The following is a 15,733-nucleotide window of genomic DNA, read 5'->3' on the forward strand; positions in this document are numbered from 1 at the left end:
GGGTTTCAGAGATTTTTATTTTCAAAGACCACAACACTTTGACAAGGGGAAAATTTTCAGCACAACTTAAAATCTTCTCTGCATAGGACTCTCTTATTTGTATGAATTCAGTGTGATTTCAACCCCCCCTGGAGGTTCAGGTGACTAAGCTCTTTAAGGAGAATTAAAGTTTTGGACCTCCATGCTCAGGGCTTCTGCACAACACTCAGCCTCCAGAGTGTGCCCAAAATTCAGCACACATCCACCTCTGCTTATCACACCATCTTCAGGAGCAGCTGTCACCCTGCTGGCTGCCTGACTTGACTGTCAATATTCCCACTTTTCTATACATTGTCCACCACTCCATCTGGGGCCTGAATGATCTGCAACCACCCCCAGAAAGGTAAAGTATGTTCACTAGAAACTACTAATAGAGGCAAATTTTCTACAAGGAGAAGTTGGAGCTGAGAAAAACAGCTAGACCTGTTTTTCTGAGAATTCTGATCAAGGAAATCTTTCTCTGGGAATTTTGAAGAAAAGACAATGATCCTTTTTGGCTGAGATGTCTGAGAGGTAAGACTGATGACCGCCCAGCATTGGACTGATGACTGCCCAGCATTAATAACTGACCACATGACAATGATAATAATCAAAATAGCAATCAACATGGATCTAGCACATGATGTGTGCCACGTGTTCAGGTATATTACCTTCAATTCTCTCAAACATCCTTCAAGTATTTTTTTTGCTATTGTGTAGCTGAGTAAACTGAGGCAGAGAGTGTGAGGGCCGAGTAAGGAATCTGTGCCTCTAATTCTAAAGTCCAAGCTTTTGAAGGCTGATCCAGCTCATGTTTGAAACTTTTTCTAAAGAAAGTTCTTAAAAATGCTAATAAAGAGTTGACGTTAATTCCTCCACCTTGGAGAAAGTTCAGGTCATTTTAGAAACCAAAGTTCCATGACAAATACCTCTCTTTTACCTTGGCATTAGCTGGGATATTTTCCTCTTCTTTAGTAATATACTCTGTCCATGTGTACCAATGTCCACTACCTTCCTTGAGGAAATAAAAATCATAGATGCTCCCTGGATTCAAAGAAACAAAACAGGTCATTTGCACCCCAGGGGTTTACATTTCATATTTGAGGTGTTTAACCACCTCAGTTATAGACATCTGAAAATGTGTATCTACCAGTATTAGCCAAGCTGTGGTAAAACTTACACATTTAAAAAAAATTTTTTTTAACGTTTATTTATTTGAGAAACAGAGAGAGACAGAGCATGAGCATGGGAGGGGCAGAGATAGGAGGAGACACGGAATCTGAAGCAGGCTCCAGGCTCTGAGCTGTTAGCACAGAGCCCAATGCGGGGCTCGAACTCACAAACCGCGAGATCATGACCTGAGCCGAAGTTGGACGCTTAACCGACTGAGCCACCCAGGCGCCCCATAAAACTTACACATTAATGGTAACTGTATAAATTGGAAAAATATCTTTTAGAGAGTAATGACTCTACAGTTTGCATAAAAAATGATAGGTACTAATTATATAAATAATTATTTTAATATGTAAAATGGGAAGTACTGAAAAGGACAATAAAAGGAGGCAATAAATCAGATCTCACATCCAGAAATAGCTTTTTAAAAATTTTTTTAAAAAATATTTATTTATTTTTGAGAGAGAGAGAGAGACAGAGCATGAGCAGGGGCAGGGGAGGGGCAGAGAGGGAGGTAGAGACACAGAACTCAAGGTGGGCTCCAGGCAGCACAGAGCCCAACAGGGCTTGAAATCACAAACTGTGAGATCATGACCTGAGCTGAAGTCGGATGTTTAACCAACTGAGCCACCCAGGCGTCCCTCTAGAAATAACTTTTGATGGCAATACTTCTAGCTTTCTCTTTAGACACACAAGCACATTGAACATGGAAGGACAGATGAAAGGATTTGATAAGAATAAGATCATTTGACATTGTATATTATACTATGATATATAATTATATGTGATATATTAATATAGAATTATATATTCTATTAATGTATACCATATATTATGTACTTACATATCACATATATTATATGTATCACATATATGTTATATATATCATCTATTATACTATTTTAAAATAAAGATGTTAAATTTCTTTTTTTTTTAATGTTTATTTATCTTGAGAGAGAGCAAGCAGGGGAGGAGCAGAGAGAGAGGGAGAGAGAATCTCAAGCAGGCTCCGTGCTGTCATCGCAGAGCTGAATGAGTGGCTTGATCTCACATATAGTGAGAGTGTGACCTGAGCCAAAATCAAGAGCTGGACACTTAACCAACTCCCTTTCCTTTCCATTCTCCTTTATTTGTGTGGAGTCTTTTGTAGCAAATCCTGACATTATATTTCATTTGTAAATACATGTGACTCAATGTTAGACCAATTTCCCTGATTCATTCATAAGCTATGAGGTGATTAACTCACTTTTCCTTCCATCTCCTCTCCTCTGACTCCTTTTGTTGTTGATGATGACCATAATTCTCCCATTCCTTAGTCTTAGGTCTAGTTTCAATAGATTCATTGCTCAAATTCATGGCTTCTAACACAGCCCATTTAAAAGCTCTTTGTTTTGATCGATCTGTTAGTCGGAAAATTTATTTTCTTTCCTTTTTTTTTTTGTTTCCCCCAAGAAGGGACTTACGGTGCTTCATTCTCTCAGCTCTTGCAAGTTTGGGAGTATCTGCCAACTGATTTTGTTTTTGAACAATGACTTGGCTGAGAGTGATAGTCTCAAGTCACATTTTCTTTCTCTCAGACTTCTGACTGTTCTCTTATGTTTCTCTGTATACTAAGTTGCTGTGTAGAAATCTGAGGTCCATCAGATATTTCCCTCTTCACTGACTTTTTTTCCTTATCTATATGTATCATGTAATTTCTTTTATCTGTAAATTTAATAATTTAATCAGGCTATATCTTTTGGTCAATTATTCTTTATCACTTTTTCTTGAAACACGGCATACTCACAATCTGTAGAAACAGTTGTTCATTTGAGGAACAATTTCTCATTTATATCTTTTTAAAATTTTTTATTTTATTTTTTATTATATATATAGAAGAGTAAGTGGGGGAGAGGGGCAGAGGGACAGAGGGAGAGAATCCAGGCAGGATCCATGCTCAGCAGAGTCGGATGTGGGGCTCGATCCCACAACTCTGGGATCATGACCTGAGCTGAAATCAAGAATCAGACACTCAATTGAGCCACCCAGAAACCCCTCCTCTCATATATACCTTTGTATATATTATCTATACTATTTACTGGGTTACCCACTTAAGGAATCAGCATGGTTTGGCCTCTATATCAATCATATTGATAATTGCTTTAATGTATTTGGTTTTTTTTTCTTCTATAGTAAGTGTAGTTCTCTCAAACCTCCCCTCTAAGCCATTTATGAGATACCTAGATTTATACATTTTATTTCTTGCTGTTCCTAATGTATTTATTAGACCACTAATGGTACTGTCTCATTGTCAGTTTGTTTTGTGGTTTTTCAATCCCACTTTTCCTCTAATTCTGTGATTTTTTCACCTCATTTACAAACTTCTAAAAGATAGCTTTACTAAAAATGTATATGTGATGTACTAATATTCATAGTTGTGCAACTATACTATAACCAATTTTAAGACATTTCATTACATGAAAAAGAAACCCCATATCTCCTAGTTGTTACCCCTCATTTCCCCCTCCTACTCTCAGCACTAGGCAACCACTAATCTACTGTTTCTACAGATTTGTGTATTCCAGATGTTTCATGTAAATGAAATCACACAATATGTGTTCTTTTGTAGCTGTCTTCTTTTACTCATTATGATTTTTATATATTTTTAAGTTTATTAATTTATTTTAAGAGAGAGAGCGCATGCACGAGTTGGGGAGGAGCAAAGAAAGAGAAGGAGAGAGAAAATCCTAAGCAGGCTTGGTGATGTCAGCGTAAAGCTGGATGCAGGAACCATGAGATCAAGAGTTGGATGCTTAGGGGCACCTGGGTGGCGCAGTCGGTTGAGCGTCCGACTTCAGCCAGGTCACGATCTCGCGGTCCGTGAGTTCGAGCCCCGCGTCAGGCTCTGGGCTGATGGCTCAGAGCCTGGAGCCTGTTTCCAATTCTGTGTCTCCCTCTCTCTCTGCCCCTCCCCCGTTCATGCTCTGTCTCTCTCTGTCCCAAAAATAAATAAACGTTGAAAAAAAAATTTTTTTAAGTAAAAAAAAAAAGAGTTGGATGCTTAACCAACTGAGCCATCCAGGCATCCAGGAGCATGATATTTTTAAGGTTCATCCATGTTGTAGCATGTATTATTACTTCAATTTTTTAAATTATTGAGTAATATTCCATTATATGGATATTGTTATTTATTCATTTATCTATTGATGGACACTTGGATTGTTTCTACTTTTTGGCCTTTATGAATAACGCTGCTATGAACATTTGTGTAGAAGTTTGTGGGTAGACATGTTTTTGTTTCTCCTGGGCATAGAACTAGGAATAGAATTGCTGGGTCATATGGCAACTCTATGTTTAAGTTTTGGGGAACTGTCAAATACTGTTTTCCAACTCTGCTGTACCATTTAACATTTCCATTATGTACGTAAGCGTTCCAGTTTTCCCATGTTCTCACCAACACTTGTTGTTTTCTTTTTTATTATTCTCATCCTAGTTGTGAAGTGGTATCTCATTGTGCTTCTGATTTGCATTTCCTGATGGCTAACAATGTTGTCACGTGTTTATTGACTCTTTGTGTATCTTCTTTGAAGAAATGTCTATTCAGTTACTTTGCCCATTTTTTAGTAGGGTTATCTTTTTATTATTATGTTGTACTACCTCTTTATATATTCCAGATAGAAGTCCCTTATCATACATATGATTGTAAAAAGGCTTCACCCATTTTGTGGGTTGTCTTTTCACTTTCTTGGCATTGTCCTTTGAAGCACAAAAGTTTTTAATTTTGATTAAGTCCAGTTTACCTATTTGTTGTTATTGTTATTGCCTGTGCTTTTGGTGTCCTAAGAAACCATTGTCTAGTTCAAGGTCATGAAGATTTGCACCTATTTTTTCTTTAGTAATTTTACAAGTTTTAATTCTTAAATTTAGGACTTTCATTCATGTTGAGTTAATTTTTGACTATGGTGCAAAGTAGAGGTCCAAATTCATTATTTTATGACAAATATTCACCTGACCCAGCACCATTTGTTGAAAAGATTATTCTTTCTCCATTTAATTATCTTGGTACCCTTGCCAAAAAGCAAGTTACCATAAATGTGAGGGGCTTGTTTCTGAACTCTCAATTATATTCCACTGAGCTAAATATCTATCCTTTTGCCAGTACCACATGTTCGTCTATGAACTTTTTAAGAAATTAAATTGTTATAACTAAGTTCTTTCAACAGAAATATTTTATGTTTCTTAGGTAATTTTTCTTTTAGATTCATTCAGTCTGTCTCTCTCTCTCTCTCTCTCTCTCTCTCTCTCTCTCTCTCTCTCATGTTTGCAATTTCCATACCATTCTTGCTCTGTTACAATCAGGTAAGTTCCTGACATCTTTCCTAATGTTATCTGAGGCCAGTTTATCTCCTCCACTTTCCTGACCACAATTCAAGGATTAGTGAGTGGCTTTCTTTTTTGTAGCATGAGGTTACATGGACCGGGTAAAAGAAAATTCTCAATTGCCCCTGCTAGGAAACCTGGGCTCTACACTCTCTTTCTACAATTTGGCCAAGGTTCCTGAACTATGGTGCCACTCCCATCCCAGCTAGCAAAATGTCCCACATTCCTGTATCATCATCTCACAACCCTGATGCAGCATAGACTGTGGAAGGTGCAAACCCTCGTAGTTTCTCCCACTTGTATTAAGATTCTACAGAAGCATGCAGGTGCTTCATGCCCAAGGATTTCTCATAGACATTCTTTGCATCTGCAGGCCACTGTAATCCACTTCTCTCCACAGGGGTGATTACCAGTGAGAACTCTCAGAATTTTGTCAACTCACCACCTTTCCTCCCAAAACTACTCTTAGGAGGACGGGGGTGGTGGGGTCTAGGTTGGAAGATGCAGCATGCCAGATCTTAGTTTTACTTTTCCTGTCCATCACTTCTTAATGTTTATAGACAGAATCAAGATGGAACATTTTCTATAATTATTGCTGGGATATTTTTAGGCTTAATTTTGTTGTTGTTTTTGTTCATTTCACTAGGTATTAAAGGAGGGAGCTCTGTTATCCTACACCCCTCTGCAGCTTTACCTAGAAGTTAATCTAGCAAAACACTTTTAGAAAGCAATCTGGCATTATGCTTACAGAGCTACAAAAATGTTCTGTAGTCTAAGCCAGAAATCCCACTTCTGGGAATTTATCATAAGGAAATAATTCAGAATGAAAATAATCTCTATACATGGCTATGCAGCACCATCTGTGATAGCAAAAATTTGGAAATAATTTACATGTCTCACATTAGGAGACCAGTCAAAATTATGTCTTATGAGATGAATGGAATATTTTGCAAAAACTAAGTATCAACATATCAAATTGCTTTCAAAAAGCAATGACAGATGAAAATAGAATAAAAAATAGAACATATGTCATTATGCTAAAGAGGTAAAGAGATGAAATCAGGTAGACAAAACAAAGAAAAGTTTTTCTGACATACTTGGGACAGGGTGGTATGAACAAAGAGATATTTTTTGGTCGTTTTTAAAAAATAGAACTGAATTGTTTTACAACAAAAAAGGAGACACTAAAAGCATGATTCAGAAAAGCATTTGTCTCCCTTCCCTGGATGTTATGATTCAATAGAGCTAGTTTGTTGCTTGACACAGGAAGATTAAGGCCAAAAAGGAAAGCCTCAAGTGAGTAAAAGTAGATTTGCTAAGCGATGTGACCTTGGCCAAGGTTACCATTTGTACACCTGTAAAATTGGCCTGATTTTATGTGAAGCTCAGAGAGTCACTGTAGAGGGTAAATGAGAGATATATGTGTCAAACATGTAGCATAGCTCTGAGCACACAGGCACTGAGAAGATTCAGCTCTAGGTCTCTGGTTCTTATCAGAGTAATGGCTCTTGTTCACTCTGCACTGTGATTTTAATTCAAACTCTGTTCCAAGTACAAGGGAAGAAAAGGAGAGAATAGTAGAAATCCAGGAAGGCATATTCTGTCTCTATTACCTCTGACCTCCCCCCCCCCCCACTTCACCCTGTGTTCTTCTCCAGCACTTGGGAGAATAAGGTTAACTTTTTAAAAAAATTTTTATGTTTATTTATTTTTGAAAGAGAGAGAGACAGAAAGAGAGCATGAGCAGGGAATGGGCAGAGAGAGAGGGAGACCAGAATCTGAAGCAGGCTCCAGGCTGTGAGCTATCAGCACAGAGCCTGATGTAGGGCTTGAATCCACAAAGTGTGAGATCGTGACCTGAGCCAAAGTCAGACGCTCAACGAACTGAGCCACCCAGGCACTCCAATAAGGTAAACTTTTCAACAAAGGAGTGAGGTTTCAAAGGGCGCACACTGATAAATGAATAAAAAAGATGTGAGATACACACACACACACACACACACACACACACACACACACACAATGGAATACTACTCAGTGATCAAAAAGAATGAAATCTTGACATTTGCAACGTGGATGGAACTAGAATGTATTATGCTAAATGAAATAAGTCAGTGAGAGAAAGACAAAATACCATGTAATTTCACTCATATGTGGAATTTAAGAAACATAACAGATAGGGGCGCCTGGTGGCTCAGTTGGTTAACCATCTGACTTCGGCTCAGGTCATGATCTCATGGTTCACGGGTTTGAGCCCCTCATCGGGCTCTGTGCTGAGAACTCAGAGCCTGGAGCCTGCTTCAGATTCTGTGTCTCCCTCTCTCTCTGCCCCTTCGCCGGTTGTGCTCTATCTCTCTGACTCAAAAAAATATATATTTAAAAGAAACACAACAGATAAACATAGGGGAAGGGAAGGAAAAAATAAGATAAAAACATAGAGGGAGGCAAACCCTCAGAGACTCTTAAATACAGAGAATGAATTGAGGGTTGCTGGAGGTGAGGTCGGTGGGGGGAAGGACTAAATGGGTGATGGGTGTTAACAAGGGCATTTGTTGGGTTAACGAGCACTGGGGGTTATATGTAAGTGATGAATCACTAGGTTCAACTCCTGAAACCAATACCACACTGTATGTTAACTAACTTGAATTTAAATAAATAAATTAAAAAAAGATAAAGGGCATACAGTGAATAGATGAATAGATGGATAAATAAATCTCTTAGTTGACAAACAAGGATACATGTCAGATGATGTGAACCCAACCCTGAGAGAATCCCTCAAAGGTCTGTTTGCTTTCCTTAACGTATGCTCCCTAGTGTAGTTCCTCCATCATTTATCTCAGAAGTCTACTTATCCCACAGCTCCTGAATGTGAAAAGCCCAGAACACAATGTCCCATAAGGTCAGGGAAGCCTCCCTGGAGGTCTTACCGTGAGAATTTTAACCTTGGCTCCTTGTGGAAAGGCTAGAAAGGCATTTAAAGCTTTTTAAGGTGGTAATAAGAATGTATACTCAAAGCTAGACACAAGAGGTCACATACTCCATGATTTCATGCATATGAAATACCAGGAAAAGGCAAATATATAGACAGCAGGTCAGTGGTCGCCTGGGACTGAAGATGGGAACAGGGATTAATTGGAAATGGGCCTGAAGGATCTTACCAGGGTGATGAAAATGTTCTGAAATTGGATTATGGTGACAGTTGCACAACTATGCAAATTTACTAAAAGCCACTGATTTGTACACTTACATGGGATAATTTTATGGTATGTAAATTATACCTCCATAAAGTTGTTATATATAAAAAAAGCATACTTAGTACTTAAAACATGTCTTTGATTCAAATGGGTTCTGGCTAGGCACTTTGAAATTTCACACTAAAATACTTATTAAGCCAAAAAGAAAAAGAAGTGGAATGATGTCATTGAAAATAAAGACTGAAAAAAAAATCTGAGCAGCATCTCCAGCTGGAATAAGAAATCTTACCTCAAGAGATTTCATGAGGGGGGCGCCTGGGTGGCTCAGTCGGTTAGGCGTCTGACTTTGGCTCAGGTCATGATCGCACGGTTCGCGGGTTCGAGCTCCATGTCAGGCTCTGTGCTGACAGCTCGGAGCCTGGAGCCTGCTTCAGATTCTGTGTCTCCCTCTCTCTCTGCCCTTCCCTCACTCACGCTCTCTCTCAAAAATAAATAAATGTTACAAAAAATTTTTTTAAAAAGAGATTTCATGAGGAAAGGCAATAAAGGCCACTAGGATGCAGAGACTCAGGTTCCATCCCACACAGAAAATTGTGTAGCTGTTCCTTTGCCCTACCAGGTATTAATCCAGGAGTACTGTCTCATTTTCTCCTTATCCTTGCCTCTTATTTTTTTCTTTTAATTTTTAAATATTTATTTATTTTTGAGACAAAGAGAGCAAGAGAGAGAGAGCAGGAGCATGAGTGGGGGAGCTTGAACTCACGGACTGCGAGATCATGACCTGAGCCGAAGTCGGACACTTAACCGACTGAGCCACCCAGGTGCCCCGTATAGCTGAGAAGTGCAATAGGGTCCCAGACCATATGAGTAAGGAGGAGTCAGTCAGAACACCTTAAATTCAGTGAGATACGGTCTTCCAGAGTAAAGAGCCACAAATGCCCCTCTGTTGAGAAACTTCCCTTTTCTAGAATGTTCAGAGATGAAACAAATAGAAAAGGCTGCCTCCAACAGATGGCATTAGTTGATCGTATGTGGTCATTGGATCTTGGCCATCCTATTGCTTCTTACTCTAGAGCAGAGTTTATAGCATTTAGGTTTATTTTAAAAGTGTTATATGAATATTATTTACCCTGATCATGTCCAAAAGCTGTGACAATTTGGAAAACTAGCAGAAAGAGAGATGTGGGATTACCATGAAGAAAAAGTAAAGCTTAACTTCCCATGGACAGGTTTGCAATGATCACTTGCAAGGTGTCATTTTAGTCTTATGAATGGTCTTTTCAGAACCAAATTGGCTTTTAAGTAAAGTAGGTGCTGCAAAAGAAGATAGACAAAGAAGCCGTATATGTGGAATTTTTGTTTTAAATAGCGCATCAGTTGACTAGGATGTGGAGGGAGGACACATGCCATCACAGTAGATAGGAGATGTTATAGGGCAAAGTTACCTAGAAATTGAGTGGGAGTCATATGTGTGTGTGTATGTGTGTATATATATATATATATATATATATATATATATATATATATCACTAGCCTGCTAGCTGCAGAAGGAAAGGAAAGATGTTGACACAAAGTGGGCCAAGAGTGGGGTCAAGGGAACTTCATGAACCATCTTTGTTGACACAAAGCATGAACAGACTGATCTGGAAGGATAGAGGAAGCAGAAAACAGCATACGGAAACTGTGAAAAAATACTGCAATATAAAGGAATATAATATGGAGATCATACTTCAAGAGTATATCCTTGAACCTTGTTTAATGCAAGACTCAAAACCAAATTTCAGGAAACCGTTTGGAATCCTAAATAGACTACAAAAAGATGATGATGATGATGATGATGATTGCTACCATTTTTTTAATTTGATTTTTTATTTTTTTAAATTTACATCCAAATTAGTTATCATAGAGTGCAACAATGATTTCAGGAGTATATTCCTTAGTGCCCCTTACCCATTTAGTCCTTCCCCCCTCCTACAACCCCTCCAGTAACCCTCAGTTTGTTCTCCATACTTATGAGTCTCTTCTGTTTCATCCCCCTCCCTGTTTTTATATTATTTTTGTTTCCCTTCCCTTATGTTCATCTGTTTTGTTTCTTAAAGTCCTCATATGAGTGAAGTCATATGATTTTTGTCTTTCTCTGACTAATTTCACTTAGCATAATGCCCTCCAGTTCCATCCACGTAGTTGCAAATGGCAAGATTTCATTCTTTTTGATTGCCGAGTAATACTCCATTGTGCACATATACCACATTTTCTTTATCCATTCATCCATCGATGGACATTTGGGCTCTTTCCATACTTTGGCTATTGTTGATAGTGCTGCTATAAACATGGGGGTGCATGCGTCCCTTCAAAACAGCACACCTGTATCCCTTGGATAAATGCCTAGTAGTGCAATTGCTGGGTTGTAGAGTAGTTCTATTTTTAGTTTTTTGAGGAACCTCCATACTGTTTTCCAGAGTGGCTACACCTGCTTGCATTCCCACCAACAATGCAAAAGAGATCCTCTTTCTCCACATCCTCGCCAACATCTGTTGTTGCCTGAATTGTTAATGTGAGCCATTCTGACACATGTAAGGTGGTATCTCATTGTGGTTTTGATTTGTATTTCCCTGATGATGAGTGATATTGAACATTTTTCATGGTCGGTTGGCCATCTGCATGTCTTCTTTGGAGAAGTGTCTATTCATGTCTTTTGCCCATTTCTTCACTGGATGATTTGTTTTTTGGGTGTTGAGTTTGAGAAGTTCTTTATAGATTTTGGATACTAGCCCTTTATCTGATATGTCACTTGCAAATATTTTCTCCCATTCTGTCGGTTGCCTTTGAGTTTTGCTGATTGTTTCCTTCACTGTGCAGAAGCTTTTTATTTTGATGAGGTCCCAGTAGTTCATTTTTGCTTTTGTTTCCCTTGCCTCCAGAGACATGTTGAGTAAGAAGTTGCTGTGGGCAAGATCAAAGAGGTTTTTGCCTGCTTTCTCCTCAAGGATTTTGATGGCTTCCTGTCTTACATTTAGGTCTTTCATGCATGTTGAGTTTATTTTTGTGTATGGTGTAAGACAGTGGTCTAGGTTCATTCTTCTGCATGTTGCTGTCTAGTTTTCCTAGCATCACTTGCTGAAGAGACTGTGTTTATTCCATTGGATATTCTTTCCTGTTTTGTCAAAGATTAGTTGGCCATATGTTTGTGGGTCCATTTCTGGGTTCTCTATTCTGTTCCATTGATCTGAGTGTCTGTTCTTGTGCCAGTACCATACTATCTTGATGATTACAGCTTTGTAGTATAGCTTGAAGTCTGGGATTGTGATGCCTCCTGCTTTGGTTTTCTTTTTCAAGATTGCTTTGGCTATATGGGGTCTTTTATGGTTGATTGCTATCATTTTAATGAAACAGGAAAGAAAGCCATAAGGAGAAAACAGGCTAAGATAAAAAGGCCACATGAGATAAAAAAAGGAAGATGGATGAGTTAATAGAATGATGGTGACAATGATAAGACAGCAATAAAAATTGCTGATATTTAACATCTTCTACATACCATGCTTTTATTCTAAATGTGTTTACATGTATTAACTCATTTAATTCTTGTAAGAACACCATGACTACATACTGTTATTACATGCGGGGGGAAGGGGCAGAGAGAGAGGGAGAGTGAGAGAGTGAGAATCCCAAACAGGCTCCATGATGTCAGCACAGAGCCTCATGTGGGGCTTGAACTCATGAACCCACGAGCCATGAGATCATGACCTGAGCCGAAACCAAGAGTTGGATGCTTAAGTGACAGCCACCCTGGTGCCCTGTCCCCATTTTATAAATGAGGAGACTGAGAGGGGATAAGGAACTTCCTCACTACTAAGTATTGAAGGCAGGATTCAAGCCCTGACAATGTGACTTGTTTTTAATCATTACACTAAGAAAGGATCATAAGGAAACAATAGGTAACAACAGCAGAACCAACACCATGCAAGGCACTAAAAGCATAACTGAAGTTGTGGGTGACATATTAAAATGAAAAAAAAAAAAACTATCTTAAAAAGGCAAAAACTCAAAAATAAGGAAAGAGATGATAGATATGGAAGCCAGACAATAAAAATTTCCCTCGATGATGGAAAGGCCTCATCACATTCCAGGGAAAATAGACAAAAGGAGACATACATCTAGATATAGTATGTTAAAAAACAAAACAAAACCCTACAGTAGAATATTAAAAAAAGAACACAAACCATTCAGAACATAGGTGAAACAAACAGTTGCTTTATACATATATATAATATAATTAATTATTAATTATATGATTAATATAATCTTAATAGTTATCAATTATAATATAATTATATTAATAATTATATAATCTAATAATTATAAAATACTATATAATCTAATTTCAATTTCTTCTCTTTTTAATTGTGAGATTTAATTATATATAATTAATTATCAATTATTATTTATTTATTATAAATGATAATTTAGAATATAATTTATATTACATTATAAGTATATGTATTTATTATATTAATAATTATTATTAATTAATAATAAATTACATATAACATATAATTAATAATTAATTATATATACATAATTCAATCTCACAGTTAAAAAGAGAAGAAATTAAAACTAGATACTATTTTTGTACTACAAATGTGAAAAGAACACCAAAATACATAAGACAAAACTGATAGAATTGCAAAAATTAATAGAAAAATCCAATTATTATAGTTGGAGACTTCAGTCCCCCTCTATCAGCAATTGACATTGGGTAGAAAATGAGTGAGGATAGAGTTAAACTAAACAGCACCTTCACCATCAATTGGACCTCACTGACATTTATAGATTACTTCAACAACAGCAGAATACATCCTTTTCGAGCTCACATGGAACATTCTCCTAGAGAGACCACATTCTGGGCCATAAAACACACCTTAAAATTTTTAAAGAGTAGAAATCATACAGTGTATACTCTCAGTCCACAATGCAATTAGACTAGAAATCAGTAACAAAAAGATAGCTGGAAAATCCCCAAATACTTGAAGATTAAGAAAAAGACTTCTAGGGGTGCCTGGGTGGCTCAGTCATTAAGCATCTGACTGGCTCAGGCCATGATCTCATGGTTTATGAGTTTGAGTCCCACGTTGGGTGAGCACAAGCCCTGCTTCAGGTGAGCCCCACTTCTCTCTCTCTTTGCCTCTCTGGGATTCTCTTTCTCTCTCTGCCCCTTGCTTGAGTGCCCTCTCTTTCTCCTTCTCAAAAAGAAAGAACAAATGAACGAAACAAAGAAAACACAACTTTTCAAAATCTGTGGGATGCAGTGAAAGAAATGCTTACAGAGAAATTTAGCATTGAATGCATATATTAGAAATGAAGAAAGCTCTAAAATCAATAATCTAAGCTTCCACCTTAGGAAACTAGAAATGAAGAGTGAATTAAATCCAAAATAAGCAGAATAAAATAAATAATAAAAATTAGAGTAGAAATCAATGAAGTTGAAAACAGAGAAAATCAATAGAGAAAATCAACAAAACCAAAAGCTGTTTCTTGGAAAAGGTTATAAAACTGATAAACCTCTAGTTAGGCCAAGCAAGAAAAAAAGAGAGAAGACACAAATTACTAATATCAGAAATGAAAGAGGAACCATCACTACTGATACCAGAGGCATTAGGAAGATAATAAAGGAATATTATGAACAACTCTATGACCACAAATTTGATAACTTAGATGAAATAAAACAATTCCTCAAAAGACATGATCTAACAAAACTCATATAAGAAGAAATAATTTGAAGAGAACAATATCTATTAACGAAATTGAAGCAACAATTAATAACCTTCCAAAAGAGAAAGCACCAGGCCTAAATGATGAATTCTACTAAACATTTAAGGAAAAACATTTTACAATACCCTACAATCTTCTCCAGAAAATAAAAGCATATTTATTCTATGAGGTCAGCATAACCCTGATCCCCAAACCAAAGATACTACAATAAAGGAAAACTATAGATAATATATCTCCTCAAAACAGATGCAAAAATCCTTAACAAAATACTGACAAATCAAATCAACAATATATGGAAAGAATTATACACCACATTCAAGAGGGATTTATTCCTTCCAGGTATATAAGGCTGGTTCAACATTCAAAAATCAACTAATGTAATCCATTAGGCTAATGAAGAAAAAAAAGAATCAAAAGAAAAATAAGAGAAAACAAAAACACTGTAGTAGAAATGAAGAATGCATTTGGTAAGCTTATTAATAGACTAGATGCAGCCTAGAAAAGAATCTATGAGCTGGAATATATGACAATATAAACTTACTAACCTGAAATAAATGGAGGAAAAAATTTAAAAAAAGAACAGATTATTGGATAATTGTGGCCAATTGCAAATGGTTTAAGATATTAATACTGGGAATACCAGAAAAAGAAGAGACAGCAAAGCAGTAATATTCAATGTAATAATGGCCAAGAACTTTTGAAAGTTAATGATAGATATCAACCTATAGAACCAGGTAGCTCAGAAAATATGAAGGAAGAAAAACACCCCATATTCAACACCTGGGAATAATATAACCAAACAACAGAAAACCAAAGACAAAGAGAAAATGTGGAAAAACATCAGTTTATTGGGGAAGATCTTACCTATAGAGGAACAAAGATAAGAACTGTAGCAGACTTTCCATCAGAAAGTATGCCAGAAAGAACAGAGTAGAGGGAAATATTTAAAGTGTTGGTGGAAAAAAACTCACCATGATAAAATTCTGTATCCACTGAGATTATATTTTCAAACTAGAGGAGAAATAAAAGCTTTCTCAGAAAACAAAAAAATGAGGGAAATCATAATCAGCAGGGCAGCCCCACAGGAAATAGAATTTTTTCAGAGAGAAGGAAAATGATATAGGTCAGAAGTTTGGATCTACATTAAAAAAAAAAAGGAAATCTTTTGGAGAAATAATAAATGAAGGTAATTTTTAAAAAATCAATTAATGTAATCTATT

General features: G+C 36.9%; 1 protein-coding gene across 1 annotated transcript in view; it reads right to left on the minus strand.

Moving 5' to 3' along the window:
* DNAH3 (dynein axonemal heavy chain 3) overlaps window positions 1-15,733 on the minus strand; it is a 166,877-nt gene that overhangs the window by 50,770 nt on the left and 100,374 nt on the right. Inside the window, 1 exon segment of the mRNA XM_032591638.1 lies at window positions 959-1,062. Coding sequence (XP_032447529.1) covers window positions 959-1,062 — 104 coding nt within the window.

The sequence above is a fragment of the Lynx canadensis genome, chromosome E3 (genome assembly GCF_007474595.2).
Source record: "Lynx canadensis isolate LIC74 chromosome E3, mLynCan4.pri.v2, whole genome shotgun sequence".
NCBI classification, from domain to species: Eukaryota; Metazoa; Chordata; class Mammalia; order Carnivora; family Felidae; genus Lynx; species Lynx canadensis.